Consider the following 16057-nt stretch of genomic DNA (forward strand, 5'->3'; position numbering starts at 1 on the left):
GGGTCTAATGACCCCCCTCTTCCCCTATCAAGTATTTCTCTAAGCAAAACTTATGGTGTGCATAAGTTCATTTTTAGAACTATCTCCCATGATAATACCCAGCCTTGGTAATCATCATCATCATCATCATCATCATCATCATCATCATCACAGTGGACTTAAGTATTATTTTATGTGCCAGGAACAATGTTCTATAACCACCCTTTGAAGTACTACTATTATCCTTATTTTAAGGAGGAGGACATTGAAGCTTCTTAGTAACTTGCCCATGGACGCACCATTAGCCTGTGGTGAAGCTGGGAACCCTACCATACCGGCTACAGGATGTCCAATGCAATGAGGCGCTGTTCATGAGTTAACTCCTTTGTAAATTGGGGATAATGATAGTAGCCCAGTGTCACTGTGGTTATTAGATGAGCTGAGCTAGGATAGTCCATATCTGCGTACCAGGCAGTATTACATTGGGCACTTAAAAAATACAATCTCTCCGTGGTTTGCCTCTCCAGAAGGCTTTGCTATCTTTCATTGTAGAGATACTGGTGTGATAAAATGCAAAACCTAAAAAGGACAGGGGGGAGGGGCAGGGTAAGTATTTAGGGCCAAAGCTGGAGATACTGCTCTCCCCACTAAACTCCTTAGCGTTTCATGTTTTCTCTTAAAATTGTATGCAAATGTTGCATTCTATCCCACAATTCAGTAGCTTATCTATTAATATGAAATTTGTTTACCCCAAAGCTTTTGGGATCATTATCTCTTGTGATACATCCTGTTTGTGACTTGGCTTCCCACGCACCACGGCTCTGAGGAACTTCGTGCAGGTTTGGGAATTTAGAGGCCTAGGTTCCTAGCCTGGACCCCTCAGCTTGTTTGGGCCTTGCATTTTTCACTTCTGAAATAGAGTAGGTGTTAGCAACGAGACGATTTTTACCCAAGTCTTCCCTGCTCTGTAATTACACAATATAAAGTTGTCTTCCAGTAGCCTGGTTTTCAAGCTGCGGATCTTCACTTCGGAGGCAAAAAAAAAATCCAATACGGCGGGTCAAACATTACATCAGGATAACTGCTCTTTGGTGAAACTGTTAACAATTGATATTTAACAGTAATATGCTAAAAAAAATTAACGTTAAGATGCGAAACGTCATCTGGAACGTGTATTTTCACCGCGGGGAGTGGTCAGAACCCTTGAAAGATAGTTCAGGGCACTGCAACGTCCACACGTGTTACCGGAGGAAGCCGGTCGGCCCGCCTCGGCGGAGTAACGGAACCTCCGCTTGACCGCCCCCACCAAAACCTCACGGAGCCAAGCGGCGCGCGCGCCACGCTTCTGCGGCTCCTCGCGATGCCCGCGGCCCCTGGGCCTGCGGGGCGTCACCTGGGCCGACGTCGCACCTCCCGCCTCCGGCCGGGGCCCAAGTTTAGCTGCGCGCCTTCTGACGTCATCACCGGGCGCCGCGGGCCCCCACCTCCTTCCACTTCGCGGGAGAAGTTGTTGGCGCGAATGGATCCCGAGTCCCGGTAACGGATTCCCCAGCGGACAGGCCTGCCCGCCCGCGCCTGAGTCGGTGGGCTGAGATGGTGAGCCCCTGGGGGAGGCTCTGCGGCTCGGGGGCTTGGGAGAGTTTGCAGGCTGGGTGTGGACCGGGCACTTTTGGTGTGGAGGGTGGGGGAGGATGGCGGTGCGGGGCTCCCAAGCGGAGCGAAGGCACAGAGGGGCCCCCAGTGCGGCACTGGTCGCACGGCTTTCCTTGGACCACGGGGTTTCAGCTCTGGGCGGCGGGCTGCGCGCAGGGCTTTTGGTGCTGCGCAGGAGTTTCACATTTTTTCGCTCATGGGGGGAAGGGAGTAAAGAAGGTGATTTGGGGGCTCAGCGATAAAGTTGTTTTCCTGTTAGGCGTTACCCCAGAGCTCTGTTTGCGTCCTACCTAGAGCATTGATTTCAACCTTTGGTTCAAGGCGGAGAAAAATGTAACGAACTTTGAGTTCTTCGGAGTAAGTTGCCTCAGGCCTTCAACTTTCGTCATTAGTAGCGCCATGAAAAGCTCATCACGTAACCGTTTTGAGACCGAGGGTATAAGGAGGATGCTCTATTTCGTTTAAAGGAGTTCATAGAAGTTAAAGGGATAACACGGTGTACCAGGAAAAAAAAAAAAAAAGAAACACACCAGGAACACGGGAGATAAAAACAGATGTAGTATATTTGACAGCTGTCATCGCTTATCACCTGATGTTAAAAATAATGTTTAAAAAAGGCATCTCTGTATAATTCTGCATAAAGCATGTGAATTGAGAGTGATTATGCAGCCATCCAAACAGACCTTCATGCTTGTGTGGCAATAGATACAAGTATGTATTTGAAATATTTAAAGGACAATTTGTGATGTTTCATTAAGCCAGATCTACATTATAATCAGACAGGTTTTTTAAGCCTTTTTTTTTTTTTTTTTAGCTTAGTTGTCACAATGCCAGCGTTCTGGAGGGAAAATTTTTATGCCAGATTGGGGAATCTTGCAGCCCTTTGTGTTTTTTTCTCAAAGAAGGATAACATAATAGCCACCTTGTACCAAATACCAAATATGTGAGCTGTTGGTTTTAATATACCTTTTCTCATTTAAACCTCACAGCAGTCTAGTTTTACAGATGGTAAAGGAGCCTTTTTGAGTTTAAACAGTTTGTCATACAATTAGTAAGTGGTTGAACTAGAATTCTTGACCACTACATTATACTGCCCTAAAATGGTAATTACATTTTGTACGTAAGACAGTATGGTATTGTGGAAAGTTGGTGAGGTTTGGAGTATTGAAGGTAAGAGTGAGGCAGTGATTTAGCCTTGCTCTGCCATTTAGTAGTTAAGTGGTGGTGGTTTTTATGTGGTTTAAATAAATAGCTTAACTTCAACTTTTTTAAGCCCGTGTTTTTCTTAACTGTAAGAAGGGCCGAAGTATAGTTGCCTTAAGTGATTGTCTTGAGTATTAAACAATATAATATAGTTAAAGCTGCTATTGTGGAACCTGGCATGTGGAGGTATTATACTACTATGTGACTACCAATGATCTAATTTTAGTAGGAGGGACTCTGTGGAATGTTACATAGTTTTAAGGGACATCTTAGATGCCTCTGTTGTCAGTTATGGTGAAAAATGTCTTGTATAGTCAACTTTTGATCACTCAGATACTTTAAATTTTGATTCTTTTCTATCCTAGTACTGTTGTTCACAATGCAGATGAAAAATAAAGCTCTTCTTGGAAAAGAAGTAGAAGTCACATGGGTCAGTTTTGCTGTTTGTTAAAGGGAAAAGGTTTTATAACATAGATAAGAGTTTTTAATTATATTGGTATTTAATTTGGTCCTTCAAATCTAGTACAAAATTTAGCAAGACCCAGACTAAAATTCTGTTTAGCATAGGTTTATTGAACATCTGTGCACAAGTTATATTGTAGTACAGTAGTTCTTTGGGTCAGTTACCTTTGGTAATGTGAGTGGTATGCAAATTTTCTGCCCACAGAAATGGGCGTATACATAACATTTAAGAGGATTTGCATATCTTCTGAAGCCCTTCCATAGATGTTAACAACTTTTGCCTTGGGAGCTATATTTTATTTTTCTCAAATATTTTCTAATCAAAGGTATTAAACAGGAGTAAAATACTGTATCTATGAAATGGAATACTCTGCAGGCATTAAAAAAGAGAAAACTTTTTTCCTTAATATAAAACAAATGTCAGGATAATTCAGTGAAAATGAAGGTATAGGACATTATGTAAAGTATGTTTCACTTTATGTAGAGAAAGAGAAAAGAATATATATATATTTGCTTGAAGTCTGGAAGGATACACAGGGAGCTAACTGATAACATTTGTTGCCTCCAAAGATGGAAGGCAGGATGGGAGGGAGACTTTTTACTCTTGAATTTTGAACCATGTGAACATAATGTCTATTAAAGGAATTGAAACAAAATTAAAAGTAAAAAGATTAAAAAAACACGTAAACAATTTGGATTGCTATAAAATTTTACTTATTTGCTCAAAATGTGAATAAAACCTGAGCTGCCATTTTAAAGAAGTCAGCATACATAATTCATTGGCTGGTATAATTTATTGAAAGTATGTATAAGGTTGAATTAAACACACATGAGACCTAGAGGACAGCCCGTTTGAAGAGCTGTCAAGTCTAAATACATCTGAGCTGCTTCATGCCCCATTCTAGGGGATACCTTTCATATTGTGAATATGTGAATCATATTTGAATGCTCCCCATAAAGTAGTGCTGTCACCCTATTAAAATGTACCTTTGCCATACATACTAGTTAGTGGTTGCCCTCTAAGGCCCCTACCTACCTTTCTTATCTTTCTGTTTTTTTTTTTTTTTTTTTTTTTTGGAGTATATTATACTGGTTCTGTCTCAGCTTTTGTTCTTGCTGTTTCCTCTCCTTGTTCAGATCCTACCTTGCATGTCTACCTTTTTCTCATCATTCAAGCTTTAGTCATCACTTCTCAGAGCTTTTAGTATTATATCTAAGAAACCATTGCCTAATCCAAGGTCTTGAGGACTTCTAAGACTTTTACCTTTTATATTTAACTTTGAGACATTTTGAGTTAATTTTTGTTTAGGGTATGAAGTAGGGGGTTCAAGTTTATTTTGCGTGGGGATATTCAGTTGTTACTGCACCATTTGTAGACTCTTCTTTTCCCATTCAGTTATCTTGTATCCCTTGTCAGAAACAATTAACTGTAAGTATGAGGGGTTTTTTTGTTCTTCCTGGATTCTGTGTTCTTTTCTCCCTATTTATCTTAAGGCCAATAATACATCTTTATTACTGTAGTTTTGTGGCAAGGTGTCTCCCCCACCTTCCAACCCCGGCTTTATTGTAAGTTTTGAAATCAGGAAGTATTAGTTCTTCAACTTTGTTATTTTTCAAGATTGTTTTGTGTTCTGGGTCCCTTGAATTTCCACATGAATTTTAGAATTGGCTAAGAAGCCAGCTGGGATTTTGACAGTGATCATGTTGAATCTGTAGATCGTCTTGGGAAGTATTGCCATCTTAACGGTAGGAGGTCTTCTGATCCATGAACATGGGCTATCTTTCCATTTGTTTAGGTCTTCAGTTTCTTTAAATAATGTTTAGAGTTTTCAGAGTATGGATTTTACACTTTTATTGAGTTTATTTCTAAGTATTTTTTTCTTTTTGATGACACAGTAAATGAAACAATTTTCTTAATTTCAATTTTGGATTATTCATCGGAAGAGTGAGGAAATACAACTGATTTATATATATATATTTATATTTTTAAAGATTTTATTTATTTATTTGACAGACAGATCACAAGTAGGCAGAGAGGCAGGCAGAGAGAGAGGAAGGGAAGCAGGCTCCCCACTGAGCAGAGAGCCCAATGTGGGGCTCGATCCCAGGACCCTGGGATCATGACCTGAGCCGAAAGCAGAGGCTTTAAGCCAATGAGCCACCCAGGCGCCCTGACTTTTATATATTGATCTTGTATCCTGCAATCTTGCTGAACTCATTTAGTAGTTCTGATAGTTTCTTAGTGGATTCCTTACGATTTTTTTCTATATGAGATCATTTCATCTGTAGGTAGGGATAGCTTTACTTTATCCTGTCCAATCTAGGTGCCTTTTATTTCTCTCTCTCTTTTTTTTTTTTTTTTTTTGGTCTAAATGCTTTTGCTGGAACCTCCACAGGACTGAATAGAAGTGATGGGAATCATTGTGTCTTTTTCCTGATCTCAGGGGAAAGCATCCTAACCACTAACTTTCCTTTCAAAGTATAAGGCCTTCATGTAGTTTTAAATACTTTAAATTTATTTCATAATTTGTTTCTGCTGTGTTGCTGCCAGTTAAATCATTGTGTATATTAGATATATAATTTTGTATTTTAGTGTTTTTCAGGATAAAAGATTTTTTTTTTTAAGATTTTATTTATTTATTTGACATAGTGAGATCACAAGTAGGCAGAGAGGCAGGCAGAGAGAGAGAAGGAAGCAGGCTCCCTGCTAAGCAGAGAGCCCCATGCGGGACTCGATTCTAGGACCCTGAGATCATGACTTGAGCGGAAGGCAGCGGCTTAACCCACTGAGCCACCCAGGTGCCCAGGATAAAAGAGTCTTACATTTGGACAGATTTTGTGCATTCGGTAATGATAATCAGTTTCTGTTTGTGGATTTGGTGGGTGGTTTAAAAATATTAATCAGATACCTGTATTTCTTTGTTACTTTCAGAGTAGAGAAGTGAAGTCAAGATATAATATTTTCACAACTACAGAGTACTGCAGTACTTATTTTGCATAAAATCATGTACCCTCCAAAGATAAGTGAACAAAGTGACATAATTTGCTTTCTTTTTGCATTTTTGGTAGACAAATATGACTTGTTTGTTGGTTGAGCTCATCAGCACTGGAAATAAGTAATTAGAAGTTTTTGGTTATACTTCAAAGTAACCATATAGCAGCTTCTGTACTTTGACCTTTTAAAGCTAAAGGTCATTATGAAAGTTTACTTTTCTGTGGGTTTAGGAGTGTTTATTGCCAAAAAATTTTTTTTCATTTCTACTAATAAATTTATAACCAACCAAGTTGGAAACTTCTCGATACAGGCAAAAGACTATAAATGCATGATTTTTTTTTTTTTTTTTTTGGTCTGTTTTTTGAGTACTTAGCAAAGTTTGGTACTTTGTCTTGACTATGTATATTAAAATAGCATTTGGGCTGCCTGCTAGATGATGCTTTTCTCTAATAGATTTGTGGAATTGTTAGTTACACCTTAAGGTAGAAAATGCAAGAAGTCTTTTTTTGCTCACATTTAAGAACATCTTAAGTGTCAAAACTTTAACTGGAGAACATCTTTTTAGCATTCTCAGTTTTTTCATCTGTGACTTGAAGTTAAAAAACGTCATAGCATTGTTATGAGGATTAAATGAGTAAATATTTTTAAAGTGCCTAAATTATTGCCTGGCACAGAGCAAGTCCTGTTTAAGGGTTTATTAAATAAATAAATGAAGCCTTGAATCTGGGCATTGGCAATAGAAACAGAGAGAAGGGGACAGCAATATTTGGGAGATCGGGTAGGTGGGATGAATAGGTGGAGAGTTAGATTGAGGAGGAAAAACAGTGTCCCTTTTTCTCTTTTGGGCAAATGGTGGTGCTGTGCATTGAGGTGAGGAATAAAGAAGAAAAGCAACTCCCAGAGGAATATGAGCTTGATTTTGGAGTTTATGAATTGGAGGCATCTTTGGGGCATTTGGGCAGAGTTGTATCTGGTAGACTATTGGCTATGTGGATATGGAGCTTAGAGGAGGGACGGAGACACAAGACTTAGAAGGTTCAGTGTATTTATAGGTGGTACTGAGGTTGAGATGGATGTGTTAGCTTGCACAGTATATGTGAATCAGAAGTTTTTAATTTTAGGTTCATGGGGAACCATTAATAGGTTTCAGGTGAAAACCCTGCATTTAAAAAAAAGGATTTACTTATTTATTGAGAGAGAGGGAGCGATTGAGTGATCAAGCAGGTGGGGGTGGGGCAGAAGGAGAGAGAATCCTGAAGCAGGGTGTGATCCCAGGATCCTGAGATCATGACCTGAGCTAAAATCAAGAGTCAGCCAAAATCAAGAGCTGGCCAATCAGCTGACTAAGCCACCCAGGTGCTCCAACCCTGCATTTTAGATAACGCGCAGTTTTGTGTGTGTGTGTGTGTGTGTGTGTGTGTGTGTGGTTTGGGGGGAGGGGGGCGTGTTTTCTGACACCAGTCAGTTCTCTAGTTCTGTTGACACCAACTGGATATCCTGCAATTCAGTTCAGTTCTGACACTGTTCAGAGTTCGTGCAGACTGCACAAGTTAAGGAGCTCAGTCCCATTGACTGCTTCCACTTCAGAAGCCAAGTGCAAGTCGTGCGCCACCTATACTGATGGACTAGCTCTAGATTGGCTGTTCAATACCTGCTCCTCAGGTTTGATAATTCGCTAGGATGGCTCACAGAACTTGAAAAAATATTTACCAGTTTTTCATAAGGACACAATTCAGGAACAGCCAAATGGATGGAAAAGATCCATAGGGCAAGATATGGGAGGTTGGGGGACACAGAGCTTCTGTGCCATGTTCGGGTACACCACCCTCCCAGCAGCTTGATGTGTTCACCAGCCCAGAAGCTCTTCGAACATCAAACCTTGCTTGTTCATGAGTTTTTATAACCCAGTCTTCAAACCTTCCTCTTCTCCCTGTACACCTAGGGATGGTGTGGAGAGTTCCCATTCTTGGCCTTTCTAGTGACCAGTCCCCATTCTCATTTGCCTCATTAGCATAAAGTTAGATGTGATCCAGAGGGCAGATTGTAAATAACAGGATGCTCCTGTCACTTAGGAAATTCCAAGAGTTTTAGGAGCTCTGTGCCAGGAATGTAAAGACCTTACATATTTTTGTATTATAGTGTATTTTTGCCTATTTCTGTAGAAAATATTCATAGCTTTTTTTTTTTTGAAAATATTCATAGCTTTTGTCAGATCCACAAAAGCATAAAAAAAACCCTTGTATGTTTAATGTTTCCTTGGCACATATTTTAGATATCGATAGATAGTCAACCTGTTACTGACGCTTCTTATACTAGCATGTAAGTTCTGCAAGGATTGGGGCCACAAGGATAGAGAACTGTATGGTGCCTGGCACATGGTACATTTTCATAAATATTTGGTGAATGAAGAAGTACAAATAAACTTTGTGTATCTAATAAAAGAGAAGTCAACTAGAATAAAATTTGCTGGTATCCAAACATCTCTAGCCCTTTCTACTTTGTATCTAATTTATTGAACATTTAATGACAATGTATAATATAGCCTAGAGAAATACAGCATTTATTATGTGATAGGTCTGTTTTCCTTTTTTAAAAAAATAATGTATTTTAAAAATGAAAGTATAGTTGACACACATTGTTACATTTGTTTCAGGCATGCAACATAGTGGATTGACAACTCTGTACTTCATGCTGTGCTCATAGTGTGGTAGCCATTGTATGTCACCATAAAACACTATTACAATACCATTGACTATATTCTCTATGCTGTACCTTTCATCGCTGTGACTTATTCATTCCATAACTGGAAGCCAGTATCTCCCACTTTCCTTCAGCCATCCCCTGAACCCTCTCCCTTCTGGCAATCACCAATTCTCTGTGTTTATGGTCTTTTTAGGCTTTTTTTTTTTTTTTTAATATGCCACATATAAGTGAAATTATGTATTGGTCTTTCTGTCTGACTTATTCACTTAGTATGACACTATCCAGGTCCATCCATGTTGTCACAAATGACAAATCTGTCATTCATTTTCATGGTGGAGTGTACTCCTGTGTGTGTGTACACCACATCCTTGTATAGTCATCTGTCAGTGGACATGTAGGTTGGTAGTTCTATTTTTGATTTGAACTTAATTTCAATGTTCATTCAAGTAGGTTAAATTTGCTTTTTTAGACTAGAAGTCAGTTGTAAGAAATTGGCTTCTGTGAATAAAAGCTAATCAGACTACATTAACCTTGGTGAAAATGTCAAAATATCAAAATAAACCATCAGATCAGGCATAAAGAGTTTTAAATGTTTCAGTTTTCTCAATTATGCAGGTTTGAAGACCTTAATTTTTAAAAAACTCAAATTATTAATTTCCATTTTCTGTTTAATTTTGCCAGTGTTAGTATTTTTGGATCAGGTATATTTGAAAATATTTTGTGATACAGTATTTTTTTTAGTATTTTGTATATATATATATTTTAAATTTAATTTAATTTTTTTTTCAGTGTTCCAACATTCATTGTTTATGCACCGAACCCACTGCTCCATGCAATATAAGTAGTCTTAGGCTCATATGATACACATACTATGGCTTCAGGATTTTATACATCTTCCTCAACACAGCTAAGAATGGAAATGTGTTTTTTCACTCTCTTGGGAGCAAGCGACCTCTTGGGTAAACTAAGTTGATTCCAGAGCAAGTAGGAGAGGCAGATATTTCCCCTAATCAGATGTTCTCCATTTCTATTCCCTTTCTGTGCTTTATTTTGTCTGCCGTTTCCTGTGTTACATGGCCCCCCCTCCACTGCCCAAAGACAGAAAGACCCAGAGCAGACAGTAGAATGAAAGTTCCACAAGAACAGAGACTTTTGTCTGTTTCGTTTATTCCAAACACCAAGAATAGTTCTTGGCTCATGGAAGGCTCTTAATGAGTATTTGTTGAAAGAATGAATGAATGAATGAATGAGTGAATGAATGAATGAAAGAAGGAAGGAAGGTAATGCAGGTTCTTAAAATTCTTCCTGGGTAGAACCTGTTATTATAAAAAAATTTTTCAGACCATACTTTTTTTTACTCACTGGTATCTTACTCAGGAAATTTCTTGAGTCCTGTGCCAGACTTGGCTGTATCATTAACATTAATTATATATAGAGATGCATAAGATTTCTTTCTTTTTTTCTTTAAAGATTTTATTTATTTATTTGTCAGAGAGAGAGAGAGAGCACAAGCAGGCAGAGTGGCAGGCAGAGGCAGAGAGAGAAGCAGGCTTCCTGCTGAGCAAGGAGCCTGATGTCGGACTCGATCCCAGGATCCTGGGATTGTGACTTGAGCCAAAGGCAGCCACTTAACTGACTTGAGTTACCCAGGCGTCCCAGTACATGTGATTTCTGAAAGGTAACTCATTTGGCTGAAAGCAGATTGGAAGAAGAGGAAATATTGTACTAAAAGTGGAAGTACTTTTTTTTTTTAGTAGCCTCAATATTATGACAAGAGAGTACCATACTACAAGTGTCAATTTATAGAAGTCAACTTTATTTTTATTTTTTTTTAAAGATTTTATTTTTTAAGTAATCTCTACACCCAGCATGGAGCTTGAACTCAAAATTCCAAGATCAAGAATCCCATGTTTCACTGACTGAGCCAGCCAGGTGTGCCTGAAAGGCCAACTTTAATGATTTACTTCAGAAATAATATACAGTAAGTGTTAATTTAACATCCACTTAAAATTTTTTTTTTAAGATTTTATTTGTTTTTTGAAAGAGAGAGCGAGTGAGCATGTGCACATGAGCAGGGGGGGAGCTGCAGAGGGAGAGGGAGAAGCAGACTCCCTGGCTGAACAGGGAGCCTGAGGTGGGACTTGATCCCAGGAGCCGGGGATCATGACATGAGCCAAAGGTAGATGCCCAACTGACTGAGCTACCCAGATGCCCCTCCACTTAAAATTTCTTAAAACCAAAAGCAATAGGTAAAATCACAGCATCGAATTAATTTCAATTAAAGATTATTTTAATACTCAATCTTTAAAAATAAATCTACCATGAGTTTCATCTTAGGTAATCAAAAACATCTCTTTTGGAGCCCAGGTGTGAAGGCCAGTGACCTTAGAAATAACTACACATGTGTTCAGCTGATTTTTCTTTTTTTTAAGGTTTTATTTTTAAGTAATCTCCACACCCAACATGGGGCTCAAACTCACAACCCTGCAATCAAGAGATGCATGCTTCACTGACCGAGCCAGCTAGGTGCCCCCTGCGGTCAGCCAATATTAATGAAGCATCTACTTGTCTCTGGTGTTGGCCCTGTACTTGACATAGAGTGGTGAGATAAACAAATTTGCCATATGGAACTAAACAGCAGTGCCTTCAAGCTCAGATTTATAGGACTGTGGAAAGTTTCTCCTGGGGCGCCTGGCTCAGTTGGTGGAGCTTGCGACTCTCGGTCTCAGGATCACGAGCTGGAGCCCCATGTTGGAGGTGGAGGTTACTTAAAAATATCTCCTGCTAATCATTTTAGGACTTAGTTCAGGTGTGGCTTCTTTTAAGCAGCTGCCCTGAAGGCCCTCTGTGTTAGGTGCTCGCAGTGCTCTTGTAGTTTAGTGGTAAGCTCTGTCTTAGCACTGTTTGGGATCAAATTCTTTATATACTAATTTGTATCTCAGGTAGCTTCATGAGTGCCTTTTTCTGTTTGTGTTCTAAGTCCCTGGCATAATGCCTGCCTGTAAGCATACGAATTACCAGGAATGAGAAGGGAAAGGCCATACTGCTTGATTGTGGGGTATGGCTGCTTTTGCGTAAGATTCTTAGAGATATAGGGAAACTATGAAGAGACAGTCATGGTCAAGTGGAAAACTGTGAAAGAGATTTGGAGTCAGAGGACCAGGTTCCCTTGTGGAGATTTTTGACGTACCATCTTAATCCTCACAGGAATTTTATGCGGCAAGTGGTACCATGAGGAATCTAAGGGGCAGAGAAGTAATTCATCCCAAGTGACCTCTAGTACATGGCAAAACTGACAGAAAGCCTGTGTTCTACTCATCTGTAAAATGGAGAGATTCTGTTTGCCCTACATGCCTCATAGAGTCATCCAAGGAGATAAATCTATGTCCAGTAGCTGGAAGTAAAAGCATGAAAAACTACTTGTTTTTTTTATTAGCTATGTGCTAAAATTTGTTTTAGTTTTGATGTGACTTTTGCCTAAATTTTTGCTTTATTTGAACTTACCTATTTGAACTTTACCTTTTTGTTCAGCTAATAACTGTTGAAGAAGAAAATAATAATTAATTACTACTTTTTTTTGTTTCCCCAAATAAAAACAGTGTTATTTTCTTTTATCATTCCTTTTAGAGATAGAATTCCTGGGACAATGGGTATGCATATTTAAAATTTTGATAAGTATTGCTGATTGTCCTTCAGAATGGTTTTTGTCTTCTGGTGTGCCAGTTTTTGCTTTTAGGGCAGTGTAGTGCGTGAGTGTCTGTTTCCCTATATCTTTGACAAATCTGGGCGTTATCAGTCTTTCAACATTTAGAGAAAAATAATCCAGTTTCAACTTATCTGTTTACTTATTTATTTTCAATGATTTTATTTATTTATTCATTTGAAAGAGAGCAAAAACAAGAGAGATCTCAGAGGGAGAGGGAGAAGCAGACTCACCAGTGAGTGGAGAGTCTAATGTGGGGTTTGATCCCAGGACTCTGGGATCATGATCTGAGGGGAAGGCAGCCACTTAACTGACTGAGCCTGCCCAGGCACCCCAGTTTATCTGTTTATTATTTGTGAAGTTGAACATCTCTTATTGTTTTTTGGTTATTTGCATCTTTAAAATAATTTGTTTGGGCTTCTGGGTGGCTCAGTTGGTTAAGTGTCTGCCTTCTGCTCAGGTCATGATCTCAGGGTCCTGGGATTGATTTCTGCATCTGCTTCCTGCTCCCTGCTCAGCAGGGAGCCTGCTTCTCCCTCTCCCTCTCCCTCTCTGTCTGTGGCTCCCCCTGCTTGTGCTTTCTCTTCCTCAACTAAATAAAATCTTTAAAAAAATAAATAATTTGCTTTAGTAGTTTTTCACTTTTCTACTCAGCTTTTATTGATTTGTAGGAACCCTTCTATATATAACACATGTTGTAGATCTTTTCAGGTTAGGTCTTTGTATTTTAACTTTTGCTTAGGTCAACTTTTATTTTTGTGTAATTAGATCTTTATGGATGGTTTCTTGCCTTGATGCTCTGCTTAGGCTATCCCTTTGCCAAGATTATAAAAGTAAGTTTAAAAATCTATTCCTGGGGTGCCTGGGTGGCTCATTGGGTTGGGCCTCTGCCTTTGGTTCAGGTCATGATCTCAGGGTCCTGGGATCGAGCCCCGCATTGGGCTCTCTGCTCAGCAGGGAGCCTGCTTCCCCCTCTCTCTGCCTACTTGTGATCTTTCTCTCTGTTAAATAAATAAATAAAATCTTTTAAAAAAATTAAAATCTATTCCTTTTTCTGTTCATATACAGAGCAAGAATTATTCTGTGCAGGGAAAAGTGTTTAGATCCATTGTTTGGGAGTATGATTAGCCACTAGATGCATGATTTCATTTCATGAAATCTTTGAAAACTGGGGATACTAGACAGGGAATGTTACGGAGTAAGGTGAAGTCACTCTCTAAATTGAGGCCAGATTAGTGACCTTTAGATATTTATATACATGATGGCTGCTCACATTGGAGATAATTCTAAAAAGGTAGAATAGATTGGCTTTCATTGTAATGAAAATGCTTTTCCAAAAGTTTAGATTTTTAATATATGTTGAGTTAGATCATGCTGTAATTTCTTTAACTGTTCTGCTGCTATCAGAGTATAAGGGTGTGGGGAGTGAGAGAGTAGGGTAGCATAAAGGAAAGGAGGGCTGCCTGGGTGGCACAGTTGGTTAAGCATCTGACTCTTGGTTTGGCTCAGGTCGTGATCTCAGGGTTGTGAGATTGAGCTCCACTTGGGGCTCTGCCCTTGGCATGGAGTCTGCACCCCACCCCCCACCTCCGTGTCTGTCTCTCAGATAAATAAATTAATCTTTAACAAAAATAAAGGAGGAGAAAGGGGATGTGAATAGAAGGGATTACTTGGGAAGGAAAGGTAACAGTGCTGAGGAGTGGCAGTATGGAACAGACAAAAATCAAAGAGCCTCAATATAACCAACAATTCCATTTCCTAAATTGTTTTGTTTTCTTTGTGTGGGTTTAAGCATTTGTTGTCCTAATATAGATTGAAAATCAGCACTGACTTTAACCGGATTATTAACCCTCAGTTTTGGTATTTCCGTGGTGCATGTGCTGTGCCACGCTGTGCAGTGTGTGTGTGCGAACGGTCATCACTGTTTGAATGAAGAATCATTTGGTAATTTTAAAAGTGAAACTCCAATGTGAAACTTTCATTTCCTCCAGAAGCAGTAAAATAAGTGGTTGCCAACCTCAAACCCAATTTTTTGCAAATTATACGGAAGGCTGTGGCTTTCTTTATGGTCCATCTTTCTTTAGCACCTGACACAAATGTCTTAGTTTCATAGGTGAGGTATCCATTTCGTAAACAGTATTTTTTAGACTTAGATTTTATTAGGATGGGTTTATGACTTTTGTATACTAAGAAATTTATAAAAGAAAACATAAAACCAGGAAAGTCTATAATCGCATTAAAAGAAAAAAAACTCAAGGGGCGCCTGGGTGGCTCAGTCGTTGATTGTCTGCTTCAGCTCAGGCCATGATCCCAGCCTGGGATTGAGCCCCACATCGGGCTTCCTGCTCAGCGGGGAGCCTGCTTCTCTCTCTGTCTCTCCCACTCCCCCTGGTTTGTTCCCTCTCTTGCTGAGTCTCTCTCTGTCAAATAAATAAAATCTTAAAAAAAAAAAAAAACCAACACAAAAACAGTTTAAGGCGTCTGTATACCTCATTTATCTGCTTTGTTTATTTGCTTAGACACAAAAATATTTGTGTGTGTGCGCATGCATGTGTGTATAACACACTTGGGATTTTTGACATTTTAAGAGTATGACATTTACTGGCAGCATCTAGGAAATGTTAACTTTCTTATACTTCACAAAGCACTTTTAATAGACATTTTCCTCACTGTAATAAAGAGGTAGGTTGGAACAGGTAAAAATGATTGAAAACTCAGGACTATAAACATTAAGAATAGGAAGGACAGAATACCTGGCTCTTGAACCCTATTCTGAGGAATTCAGATCTTTACTCAGATTTCATTTTTTTATGTTCATTATACCCTTGCCTGGGAGCAGAGATAATTGAAAATAGAGATGTGTTAGTGATGTGAAGGGATAATAGTTCATAAATGAAGGGAAGGGAAGCTTTCTACTTAGCCAAAATTAGTTAATTCTCATAAAGCATAGGTAGTATTAGTTCCACTTCCCTGATGGGAAAACAGATTAAAGTAACCTGCCCAAGGTCATACATAAAAGTCCCTACAGCAGAGATTCATACTGAGGCTTTCTAAGTTCTATGCCCATTCTCTACACTATGCTTTCTTCAAAGCTAAAATCAAAAGTAGGGAAGGATAGGTATGCAAAATATAAAAGAGTGATTTAAATTGTAAATTACATTGTAAATGTTTCATTATGATTAAATTTTATTTAAATTTTATTTTAGCAGTATAACACAAGGGGATAGAGCAATTAAAGAGAATATTGTAAGAAGCATCAAAATATTTTTTGCAGAATTTGGAAAAATCATATAAAGAAAAATAATTTCTAAGTTTTTTAGTTCTTAAGGTCATAAATGATCAGAGTTGTGAGAGTTATC

General features: G+C 38.9%; 1 protein-coding gene across 2 annotated transcripts in view; it reads left to right on the top strand.

The window, feature by feature from the left end:
* Positions 1–1382: 1382 nt before the first annotated feature.
* The window catches only part of RFC1 (replication factor C subunit 1), a 74738-nt gene continuing 60063 nt past the window's right edge, over positions 1383–16057 (top strand). Inside the window, exon 1 of one of the 2 annotated variants that reach the window (XM_045989099.1) lies at positions 1383–1575. In XM_045989099.1, the coding sequence (XP_045845055.1) occupies positions 1573–1575 (3 nt within the window). In that variant the 5' untranslated portion in view covers positions 1383–1572. The remainder of the gene's footprint in view (positions 1576–16057) is intronic. The other variant, XM_045989107.1, reaches the window with a different exon arrangement.

This window comes from Meles meles, chromosome 2, assembly GCF_922984935.1.
Source record: "Meles meles chromosome 2, mMelMel3.1 paternal haplotype, whole genome shotgun sequence".
NCBI lineage: Eukaryota > Metazoa > Chordata > Mammalia > Carnivora > Mustelidae > Meles > Meles meles.